Genomic DNA, 12,239 nt, shown 5'->3' on the forward strand with positions numbered 1-12,239 from the left:
TCCGGTTGCAAGGTCCGTATCCTTCACGTTATTAAATTGAGATCGTTATACGACTCAATAGGTCTGTTCTTTTTCGCTGCACCGCTGAACTAGTGCAATAAGTTGAAGCGAGACAAATATATGTTTTCTCACTTTAACTTATTGTACTAGTTCAGTGGTGCAGTGAAAACGAACAGACCTAATAACATGTCAGCAGGATTCCTTATTTTTCTATAGTATGGTCGAGTAGCAAGTCAGGTGAATCTCTATAAATTTTGATGAACATCAGTGTCAACAACAATATTAATACAATCTATCTAATTTTTTATTGTATTTATCGAAGTTCCCATCAAAGAAAAATAAAATCTCGTTTTATATGTTACAAAAATAAGATATAATCTGCATTTACTGGCTGAAATAAGGTAAATTTTTGTTCAAATGTGCAAAATATTGTCTGTATATTTACATATTAGTAAGTTTACATTTATTAGTTAATATAAATAAGTTTTTATTCAAGTAAGATATATTTGTGGTATATACATTTAAATAATATTTTAAAACAGACATATTTACATATAAAATTAGGATCTTTTATGATGATGTATCAACGTTATAACTATTACAACTATTTACAAATCTCTATTTCTATTAATATTAGTCTTATTTATTAATCAACTTATTTATCAATAAACAGTATAAAATATATATACATATATATACATATATATGTATATATATGTATATATATATATATATTTTTTTTTTTTATCTAATTTATTATTAACATACATATTGATATAATACATATATTATATAATATTAATGTAATGTTATATATTATGTAATTCCTAAGTGCTTATTTTTCCTTTTAATATTATGAAATGAAAGATGAAGTTAATGATCTCATCTTTTATTTCATAATCAATTCAAAAGGAAATGAAAAATGGAGTGTAGAGAGATATACCATGTGTGCATACATGTATTGCTAATATATATTATCAATTATTAATATATCGTTAATATGTTATTATGTTTTAGTATATATATTTTTTTAATACATATCTGTACTTTCTTTTTACAGCTTTTTCCAATAGAGAACAAAAGTCAGTAATACAAATAAATATTTAATATGCGCTTTCTATTATTGTTACTAGTTGTATTACATATCGCAAGCTTTAGCATAGCATGGCGCAATTTCATGAGAGGCCGAGGTAGAAATGGTAATTTAGGAGAGCCAATTTTGTCATCTGAAGATTATAATCCTCCTGAAGAACAGTGGTTTGCACAGCTGTTAGATCACTTTAATCCAACAGATATCCGTATGTGGATGCAGGTAACATAAGATACACTCCGTTATATTTTCACATGTATTTAATATATGCATATGTTTTTCCAGAAATATAAATTTCCTTATTGTTTCAGGTCACTGTTATATTTATAATATGTCGTTTCTTTGCAGAGATACTTTATTAATTCAGATTATTACAAACTCAATGGCCCTATATTCTTGATGATCGGAGCTGAAGGTGAAGTAAAGCCTAAGTGGCTGGTAGAAGGTCTATGGATTGATTATGCCAAGGAATTTGGTGCGATGTGTTTTCACTTGGAGCATCGTTTCTATGGAAAAAGCCACCCTACTGTGTATGTTAAGTGGAAAATCTTTTAATGCTAGGAGGACAAAATTTACAGAGATCTACGACTTACGTTCTCAATACTTGGCAGGGATCTCAATGTAAAGAATTTGGTGTATCTAAATTCGGAACAAGCTCTAGCGGACTTGGCGTACTTCATTCACGCCGTTAATATCGCATACAAGTTTCCAAATGATACAAAATGGGTCGTATTTGGGGGATCATACGGTGGTTCTCTGGCTGCTTGGATGCGAGCTAAGTATCCTCACTTGGTGCACGGTGCGGTATCTGCGAGTGGGCCATTGTTGGCACAGATCGATTTCCAAGGTAGGTAAGAATATAGCACTTTAACAAGTACGCTGTGTACACACGAACAGTTCAATGTTGCAGAGTACTATGTTGTTGTGGAGGATGCTCTGAGGCAACATTCTCAACAGTGTGTCGACGCGATAGCAGATGCCAACGTGGAATTCCACGCGATGCTGCGTCATCTTGTCGGTCAAAAAAAATTAGCTGAAAAGTTCAGGTGAGCTGTCGGGTCTTGTCGGAATGCGGAATGCATCGATCGTAACATAATCTTTGTCTAACGAGTTATCTCTTATAGATTATGCGACCCGATTGATCCTGGACATACCAAGAAGACCGACATTTCCAATCTGTACGAATCATTAGCGGGCAATTTTGCTAGCGTTGTACAGTACAACAAGGACAATCGGCAAGATTCTAAAACCGTTAACATCACCGTCGATATCGTATGCGACGTATTGGCAGACGATAAATTAGGGAGATCGGTCGACAGGCTCGCTTACGTCAACAGCATGATATTAAATGCTACCAAGGAGAAGTGTTTGGATTATAGATACATCAATATGATTCATGCACTTCGAAACGTCACTTGGGCGAGTGAACAAGCGGAAGGAGGTGCTTGAATTGATCGCTTGTGCATTTTCATTACTGGATTACTTCTGAGTGCGCGTCGACAACAAAAATGTTAAATGTTCACAGGACGTCAGTGGATGTATCAGACTTGCACAGAGTTCGGATTCTTCCAGACCTCAACCGCACGGCCGAAATTGTTCAGCGACACCTTCCCGGCGGACTTCTTTGTAGAGCAGTGCGTCGATATCTTTGGACCCAAGTTCGTTCTCGCTTTTATATTATGCACCCAATGAGCAGGCTTGGGAATGTTACTTGAGAAAAGTAATTCGTTATCGTTATTCAAAAAGTAACGAGTCATTATTAATTTCATCGAGCTTTGAGAACCGTTTTTTCTTCAAGATTCGCTTCTGCTAGTTTCATATACGTGTGTATTGTACTTGTGCGAAGTAACGACGAAAGTAACGATTGTACTGGCTACCGTTATGCAAAAAACGTCACGTGTTATCGTTACTAATGAGAAAATGTAACGTCGTTACCAAATCGTTACCGAAGAAAAGTAACTGCAACGGTATCGACGTTACAAGTAACACGTTACTTCCCAACCCTGCTAGTGAGTGTGACTCGCTAATACATTGAATGAACATAACAGAACTTATCTTCTTTTTTTGCAGATATAACTTAGATTTGTTAAATTCCGCTATTACTCGCACAAATCTTCTGTACGGTGCGTTGAATCTATAAGCGACAAACGTAGTATACGTGCATGGTTCCGTGGATCCTTGGCATGTGCTGGGTATCACGCAGTCTTCCAACCCGCAAGCATCGGCCATCTATATCAACGGTAAGTACAAAATATCATAAACACCCGTCTGATTTATTAACCTGAACGCACTTCTGTGATTTATTAATACTCGAAGGCACGGCACATTGCGCGATTCTGTACCCACCGTCGGAAAAGGATCCGCCACAGCTGAAGCAGGCTAGAATACAAATAAAGAACCTGATCAAACAATGGCTGGACAATTGAGCCTTCTCTCTCTTTCAGTACGATATTATATACGTAGCAAGGATGAAGAAAAATAATAACAAGAATGTTTATACTATTAAGAGAAGAGTACGAACTCTTACGAATGAAATTCATAATATTAAGTTATTAATATTCTGTGAATATCTTGGCTGTAATTTGGCGAAAACTGCATTTTGGATTTGTTTATTTTTTTCCTTTGTTATTGCGCAGGATAAATGAGGATTAATATATACGTTTATATAAATATGTTTATTTTCTAAATCTTTATATATAATGTGAAAATTAAGTCTAACGATATATATATATATATATATATGCAACGGTCTACTTACGAATACGTTAACATCCATAATATCATGTACCATGTTTGAATGACAAAACCGCTCGTTCGACTTGGATCAAACGAGTTTGCCCCAAATGGCACTATCATAATTTATACCGCGATAAATAGAGTTAGACAAAGAAATGCATGTACAAAGTTATCCCGCGTAAAGTTATCTCAGTCAATAAATAAACGTTAACGTTGTTGTGAGAAAGTTGTATTATACTTACTAATTACATAATAATTTCAATGAGCCGCTCGGGAGAAACAATGACGTACTACAGTAGAATCTAGAGAGTTATGCGTTACGTATTTATATTACAAGAGAACTCGGTAGTAGCATAGTAATATATATTAGCAGGTATAACGTTAGAGCGATTCGCGAGGCGCATGGGAATTTTTTTCCGCGAGTGCCTTCGTACATTTGCCGTCGGACGCGCGCCGCATTTGACGCGGCGCGTCTCTTTGATTCCTGAATGGATAACATCGGCCTTCCCTTAACGACACCTATATGCAGCGTCCCGTTTGTCTGGAAACATAGCGATCCTTTTAAAGCGAGGCCAAGGTACCCATAACGGATATGAATTTCGCCGATATCGGTGGCGCCGACATCCCTTGGACGTCGTCGTGCTTCTCCAAATGTAAAAACGTGAAATCCCCGGGTTGTTGTCTTACAGTAACCTTACCGTTAAGCGTTACATTAACATCTGTTTGATCATTATTACAATATTACTTCTTTGCTGTTTTTGGCATGTCCTCTGCGATCCAGCTTCTACCACCTTCCTCGATGACGACTCGCCGTTCTTAAGCTTACGAACTACCTCTGTGTGTATGTGTGCGTGTGTCGTTAAGGGCTACTTCTTACCAGCTACAATTGTCATGTATTTACATCTCGTACGGCGAGAGCGACGATAATATAAATAATTTACGACGTAAAACAGAACAATACGTATGCAGGATCTACATCCCGGCTCGTTTCTGGATTCCCGCGTCTGGGCTACAGATTGCTGGAGTATTCGCCGTGCGCCCTCGTTCAAAGGTGGACCCTTCGAAGCCGCGTTTGCTGAACGTTCACTACAGGCTCCCTACGTCCTTCCTACGTCCTTCCGCCTGCGAGATCGCGCGCAGACGACCGTAGCGACCGTAGCGAGTCGAACGACAGAAAGTCTCTCGCTCGTCGTTTCTTCTCGACCCTTTAGTATCTATGGTGGGACTGCGACTGTCTCCAGTCGGGCGTCGCGCTACCGTGATGGTGATGATGGTGGTGGTGATGGCGCTTCTTGTCGGAGATGCTGGCGTGCTTGCTGGACGGGTACGCGGCCACGTCGCTTACGACCAGCTCCGAGCCGTCGCGCTCGGTGTTGTTGCCGGTGCGGAAGTTCTCTCGGTATCCTGGTTCATCCAGGGTCTCCTTGCGACGGAGCGGCGGATGGCCGGCCTTGTGGCCGGCGGTCTCGTGCAGGTTCTCCCAGGCTTGACGGTAGTACCGATTCAGACCTCCCCGGCTCTCCGACGAGCTGCTGTCGAAGCTGGCTACGGTGTTGCAGTCGGGCGACGCACGGTGACGATAATGCTTACTGCTTCTTCCACGGTTTCTACGTAGAGACAGGGTTGAGTTGCGTTAGTCATTCTCTTTATCTCTCTCTCTCTCTCAGTGTCGGCTCGGCCGTCTAATTGCGAGAACATTTCTCACTGCTCGGCACCGAGGGTTTGCAGTAGGCGGCGAGAAGACAGGCAGCAAAAGCGCTATGTGCAGTGGAGAAACGATCGGATCGGCTCATCGCGAGTGACGATGACGTCGTATGATGTGAGTTCAGCGAGCGTCATCGAGTCTCTATGCCCCTTCAGAGAGGGAGAGAGCGAAGTAAGCACGAATCCGACCGTTCCGCTTTTACATTTGGCTACGTGAGAAACCTCTACTCTTATATTGCTACGACCCGAAGCAACCTCCGAAGCGGTACGATCAACGTGAAGGTAGAAGGCGGAAATGGGACGAGCGCTAACGTGGTGCAAACGAGAACTTGGTGTGGCGCGGAGTGAGGAATGTAAATCGTGTTCAGAGAGCACTCTGAGAGAGTAAACGGGTGCGTGATCAACGTGATCTCGAAGGGATAACATGGGAGAAGATGCGAAAAGAAAGAGCACAATGTACAGGAACCATCTTCCGTCGTGGTTTTCGCGCGACACTCAGGACTTCCGAAGTCGTAATTCGCCGCGGCTAGCTCGGTCTGATTCCGAGAATCTTCAAGTTGATTCCCGAACTGGTCGCATTAGTTCAAGAAGGATACGTTCCGATATCGACTAAAAATCCATAATATACGTAAGGATCTTAGCAGAATGACTGACTTGCAATCCCGGACAGCAAAGGCAGATTCTGGGCAGAGGCTGCTGCGAGTTTTTGATGCCAGGAAGGGAACAGATTCAACGCACGATCTGTTCCATCTGATTACGTCGCAAACTGCCAAACCATCAGAAACGTGACAGAACATGACAGGTAACGCGACCAGAGATTTACAGTGTTGACACTTTGGAGATGCAGCCCTTTTTCAGCTAATGTCGCCAGTTCCGGAATGAAGAATCGTTCGTCTGCGAGCTTGCAGAAGGCCTGAGTACGCGCGAGATTGATCCGCGCGCAGGGGATGTTGGTGCGGCCACCGGTGCGTGTTCACCACCAAGCCCCGTCATCTAATTCATAGGCGTGACGTAATTGTGCGACGCGGTGGGACGCAGCGGTACGTGAAACGCGTGGAAAGTTTCGGGACGAGCTATCGCTAAAGAAGGTGCTTCAAGTAGAAAACTCTTGCTCTCGTTTACCTTGACTAGTATCACTCGCGAAGGTGGCGCGTGGTAGTTGGTGGTACGTGATGATGGTTGATGTGGTGGGCGGTGGTTGCGTGGAGGGTTGGGGTGGTAGTGGTGGTAGTAGTAGTAGTTGCGGGCTTTATAGGGAGCGGTTCTCTCTCGCTTTCTCTCATTATCGGCGGCGGTGGTGGTGGCGGGGGTGAGAGGGAGGGACGGCGACGGCGGCGACGGTCTACAGAGAGGGATTTGAGAAGTAGCCGGCACGGTGTGCCGCCGACAGGCTGAAGGAGTAAGGGTGGTCGCTACCGCGGCGTGCCGTGAGGTCGCGGCGCCCCAGGTGCTGGTCGGGGAAGGGCAGCGCGAGTAGCGTATACCAACGCGAGGGCATTCCGGTGTCGCCCCTCCCAAGGCCACCACTACCGCCACCCCTCAGCGCACCAACCCCACCGAGCCCCCTGCGGCGCCTTCCTCTGACGCTGCCACTGCCGCTAACCACCGCAACGCAAACGGAGCTCAGTGTTAATCGTCGTCCTGGGAGGCCAGACCATCTCCGTCTGACGCTACGTCTTAGATCTCTCAACGCGTCTCATCAGAACCAATGTTTCTCAATTACGTATCACTCGTGGCCGTGCCTCTCGAGTTCTTCTCGTTTACATTTACGTTCGTCCGCCAACTCGTACTTCGGATCTGTAGTAAGTGCAGTGAGCATTTTTAGCCTTTTGCTCTGAACAATAAAATGTTACGTGATTCTTGGCAAAAGGCGTTTCTCACGCTTGCAAAAGTCGCAATAACGCTTAAAGGTGTGTTGCCTATAAGTTAAAATTATGAAAAAATTATGAAAAAATGACAAACCTCTATGTATATATATATATATGTGCGTGTGTGTGTGTGCACATCATACATACATACACATACATACATATGTATACACACATTGCCTATAAAAAAACCAAAAGTTTAAAAGTGACATCACTAATAGGCAATACATTTTTAAATCTTGCGAATTTCAACGTCCGGTAGCGCTGAAAACGCTCTTTGCTAAAAATTATGTTACAACTTAGTGCTTAGACCAAAAGGCTGAAGAGTTACTACACCTATTGTAGATCCAATTTCACAGTTATCGTTAGTGGACGAGAGAAAGTATGGGATGACTCGCTGATAAATTAATGCTACTGCTTATTAATGCCATTAACTCTGAGTAAATTTGCTACGATTCTTAAAGAAACAGCCTTATAGCATAGCCTTGTGGCTTGCACGAGTGACACTGAGAATCATTGTTTTGGACAACGAGCCACAAATTAGCGGGATTCATCACGGAGCGACTCGCCGGCTCGCGACAATCGCAGCTCCCAATCGACAGCCGAGACATTCGACGAGACGCGCAATTTGAGGCCACGTCGTCCGCGGGTAAGTTCTTCATGCTAAATTACAGGAAGCTTCATGATCGATGAGCGAAGGGTATCTATAGTACTAGCGGTAAAGTATACTATCATCTCCACGCGGCTCTACTCGCGACTCGGCATGTCACGGATGTTGAGGGACTCGTTTGTTACACCGAGACTCGTCGGCTCCGAAAGAGATGTACACGCGACTTCGGTAAGCATGGGCGAGAAATCATACTCTATAGAGAGAGATACAATGCAGCGTATTATGTATCACAAGTTAGGTAGAAGACAGAGACAGGTGGACGAGCGGGTATAGAGAGAATAGTATGAAACAAATACAAGGGGGCAAGCGATACAATGTACAGTTCCGCTCGAACGTCGTCTATGTATATATAAAGGTGCGCTACGGTATCATCAGAGAGAGAAACAGACAGACAGAGGAGGGAGATCGACGCGGGCGAGGACGACGATCCTTACCTGCGTATGAGTATCACCACCGTCGTGATCACCGCGGCGAGGAACACGAAGCCGCCGAACACTCCCAGCGCGATCACGGCGCCAAGATTCAGCTTGGCCTGGTGAGCGCCGCTCGGCTGCTCGGCGCTGTCCACCCTGAACGGGCCGGACGGTTCCGGCACGGCCGCTCCGATCCCCGCCTGGGCGTGATCGACTCCGCTCCCGGATATCTCATTGTCCTGCGGATGATCGGCGTCGTTCAGCACCGTCGGCGGCGCCGGTTTGTTCAGCCCGATGCTCGGCCTCTTCGACACAGTCTCCCTCACTGTGGCCGGCAGTTCCGCCGTGTTGGCTACGTTCCGGGGCGGCAAGGAGGTCGTGCTGCTGGTGGCCACTGTGGGCGAGCTCGTCGTCGTCCTGATACGCGGTGTCAGGTACGGCCGGACCTTCGGGGTCGACGGACGTGCCGTCGCTCGGGAGGGAACGGTCACGGTTGTCCGTGGCTCTTCTGAAATGAAGAATGGAGATTGCCGTACGCAAGAGATGGAGATTTTGGTAAAAAAATACGACAAATGCAATAATAAGCCTGTTCGTTTTAATTGAATTAAGGCTGAACTTCGTTCCTCTTCCCTTCAACGTTAACACTTTAATGACCGCTCACACAACATGTGTGTGATGCTACCGCCGAAGAAAATATTGCCGGCCCCTGGCGACGTTTGACTGCGTAGACGTGCGGCCATTAAAGTGTTAAGTTATACGATTGTTTCCCTCTAAAGGCGAGAAGTGCAATCTAGTTCGGTTAAGACGAACAAACCTAATGAGTAATCCCGAAGGGATTGAACATAAAAATATAACGAAATATATTTCCTCATTTTTAATTGACCTTTTTAATTAACGTTTTAAATTAGATCCTCTCTTTTGTTATATTTATTTATATTATAAAATCACGTACCTGTGCATGTGGGTGCGACATGATCGTACAGTCCGGTAGTCAAGCAGAGTATCTGCCGGAAACCGACGAGCCGGTAGCCTTTCTCGCACGTGTAAGTGACGATGCTACCGACCAGCAGGCTCCGGTTGAAACTGTTCCTGACCGGGACGCTCTGGTCTTCGTCGATCTCCTCCACATGAATGGTGCTGTGCGCGACCACAGCCGGGGGATCGCAAAGTATCGGCTCGCATCGCGGCGGCGGGCCGTTCCAGCGTTCGTCGATGTCGCAAGTTAATCGGGCGCGTCCTGCAATCGCGGATCAACTTGCAAGCCTCATTTATACAGAATGTTATTATAATGCGCACATTCGATAGTCCGAGCATAGGACTTATTGCAATCCAAGAATCTAAATTATCTTTTCGTCATCAGTTTAGTCTTGATTTCATATTTTACTTATTTATGTTATCTTTAATTTATATCTTTCCTTATCTAAATTTAATCACATTTTTTGCAGCTTCTCCGAAGCTTCGATATTAATTAGCGATATTATTTAAGTCTGAAGCTACTGTTAAAGCAAAAGCTACCTACGTTAAGTAAAGAATGTTAGATAAAATTTCGACATTCGTATTGCCATGCAATTCTCTTCAAGTTCTTCCGTAAACGTTGCGAATAATTACGAATACAGAATTGCAATTGGCCGTTAGGCTTACCGGTCATCTCGTAGCCCTCCTCGCAAGAGTAGAGTACTTGACTGAGGTAACTGACAGTATTATTAATGAGTGTATAACCACCGTGCTTAATGCTCGCGGGATAGCCGCACTCGATACCTAAAACGAGAAGAACGAAAAAAAAGAAGTATGAAGGAATCATCATATTTCGACGATTCGACGCTTGCGAGCTCGATTGGCCCCTTACTTTTGCACACCGGTGGGAAGTCGTTGTAGAAGCCGGTGTCGAGACAGGTGCGGGTCCCCGGCCCGATCAGAAGATTGCCCGCGTTGCAGTTGTACTCCACCGTCGTCCCGACTTCGTACGCGCTGGTGAAGTTCGGGCTCCGGGGTGTCTTAATCACCGTCATCGTAGAATTCGGCGGCTGCTCGGGTCTGCCACAAGCTCGTGGTTCTACGAGAATGAATTCGTAATCATCAGAACGGCGTTTGAGGCCCCCCAGTGTCCTCGTCGTGGCTATTTTATGATATTGAAACGAGGAAACGCCCAGAATTCTTGCAGTATATATTAACACATAGTGAAAAGTTCCATGTTAAATTTGATACATTTTACATGTTCCAAACGATCTATACGATTTAAACGATCTATACAAATTTTTGTGTTGATTTAACACAAGGTGAATATGTTGAAAAATAACATAAATATTACGTCGAAAATTAATACAAAATTAATACCCATAATATGTTAATCGACACTGAAGTATGAAATGTGTTATTTTAATATTTATACACATTGAAAAACTCATAAAGTATTAAGATAACATAAACACAATATGTTAAATTAATACATGGATATGTTAGAGATGTTAGAGAGTTAACACGAAAATTTTAACAAGAACCGGCTTTAACACAAGTACAAAACATTTCTTGCTGTATATATTCAGATAAGAAGATATACTCTCAAAAAAAAAAAACATTTGTGATCGATTCAGCATACACTTGCAAAATACTCCCAACAATTTCCTTTCGCTCGATCAGTCGATAAATAATCGTAAAATTAATGCGACAAAATCATGAGGAAATATAGGTTCAAAAGGAAAGTTGCACGTCTCATATTAATTTTACGATTATTTATTCATGTTAGAGCGAAAGGAAAGTTTTTATACTTAGAGCGAAAGGAAGAGAAGGAAAGAAAGTTTTTATACTGTAAGAATTCTAGGCGTGCGTTTTCTCGTTTCTGACATCATCCAATAAGACGACTGCAGCGAGAGACCAACGAAGGATCTTAAAAAAAGAAACGGGAGCCTCACGAGACGATACTTACGATGTTGGCAGATGAAATTCAGCCGGGCTGTGCAAGGCGTATCGGTCCAAAGCCAGCCTCTACCACCGTCGTATCGAGCGCAGTCGTTTGTACCTTGAGGTAAGTCCCAGAACGAGACAGACACCACTTCGCCGCTTGCGGTCCACCTCCACAACGTCCGATCCTTCAAGTCCCTAACCGCGCCCATCCAGTACTGACTGGATGTGTCGCTCCTTCGCCAACGACCGACAGAATTTTCGTTATTGTAACCGAGTAAATTGTGAACAAATATAATATGTAATATATATAATAATATTGTAATTCTTTGAGAAGGTAATATGTTACTGCTTAACAAATAAACTTGATTTAATTTCACATTTAATTCAATTTACTCCGATTTCATTAATTTAAGCACACGCAATTATTTTCTTTACGAAGAGAAGTAAATGTGGCAAGTTTTGACTGAGCACACGCCGTGAATTGTTCTAAATGAATTTTTCTACCCTTGGAAAAAAGCCTAAAAAGGAAAAATTTTTCCGCGAAAAAATGGAAAAAATCGAGGTATTTTTTAAAAATATAGGTTCTACCAGGTATATCGATTCATTTAAGCGGCCTCGCGCATTTCGAATACCTGTGTCGCCTCCATAGCTCCCAGGAGATGAAGCCTTGCAGAGCAGGATTGCTCTCGTCCACGAGACTGCCGCCTCGATTGCGGCAGAAGGCCAGAGCATCTTTGAATACCAGCTGGCGATTGTAGAATATGTAGCACTTTCCGTTGTAGGTCGCCGTCGATCCCGGCGGTTGGTCCCGGAATTGAGGACACCTCTCGATCGGCAGTGCCTGCGTTTCATTTTTC

General features: G+C 43.5%; 2 protein-coding genes across 2 annotated transcripts in view; one reads left to right on the forward strand and one right to left on the reverse strand.

Annotated features, from left to right (window-relative positions):
* The first annotated feature begins 206 nt into the window (after nt 1-206).
* Nucleotides 207-4,048, forward strand: LOC106750942 (putative serine protease K12H4.7). Its single transcript, XM_014631624.1, has 9 exons — nt 207-401; nt 1,061-1,312; nt 1,439-1,620; nt 1,702-1,937; nt 2,001-2,136; nt 2,215-2,531; nt 2,616-2,748; nt 3,161-3,330; nt 3,407-4,048. The coding sequence occupies exons 2-8, from the start codon at nt 1,109-1,111 to the stop codon at nt 3,228-3,230; spliced, it is 1,278 nt and encodes a 425-aa protein (XP_014487110.1). The 5' UTR covers nt 207-401; nt 1,061-1,108; the 3' UTR covers nt 3,231-3,330; nt 3,407-4,048.
* Nucleotides 4,049-4,153: 105 nt separating this feature from the next.
* LOC106750941 overlaps nt 4,154-12,239 on the reverse strand; it is a 47,802-nt gene continuing 39,716 nt past the window's right edge. The window contains exons 5-11 of the mRNA XM_014631623.1: nt 12,015-12,223; nt 11,405-11,616; nt 10,328-10,534; nt 10,123-10,239; nt 9,434-9,718; nt 8,503-8,989; nt 4,154-5,433 (exon numbers count right to left, since the gene is read on the reverse strand). Coding sequence (XP_014487109.1) covers nt 5,034-5,433; nt 8,503-8,989; nt 9,434-9,718; nt 10,123-10,239; nt 10,328-10,534; nt 11,405-11,616; nt 12,015-12,223 — 1,917 coding nt within the window. The 3' untranslated portion in view covers nt 4,154-5,033. The remainder of the gene's footprint in view (nt 5,434-8,502; nt 8,990-9,433; nt 9,719-10,122; nt 10,240-10,327; nt 10,535-11,404; nt 11,617-12,014; nt 12,224-12,239) is intronic.

Source organism: Dinoponera quadriceps, unplaced genomic scaffold, assembly GCF_001313825.1.
Source record: "Dinoponera quadriceps isolate SergipeBrazil2010 unplaced genomic scaffold, ASM131382v1 scaffold4681, whole genome shotgun sequence".
NCBI classification, from domain to species: Eukaryota; Metazoa; Arthropoda; class Insecta; order Hymenoptera; family Formicidae; genus Dinoponera; species Dinoponera quadriceps.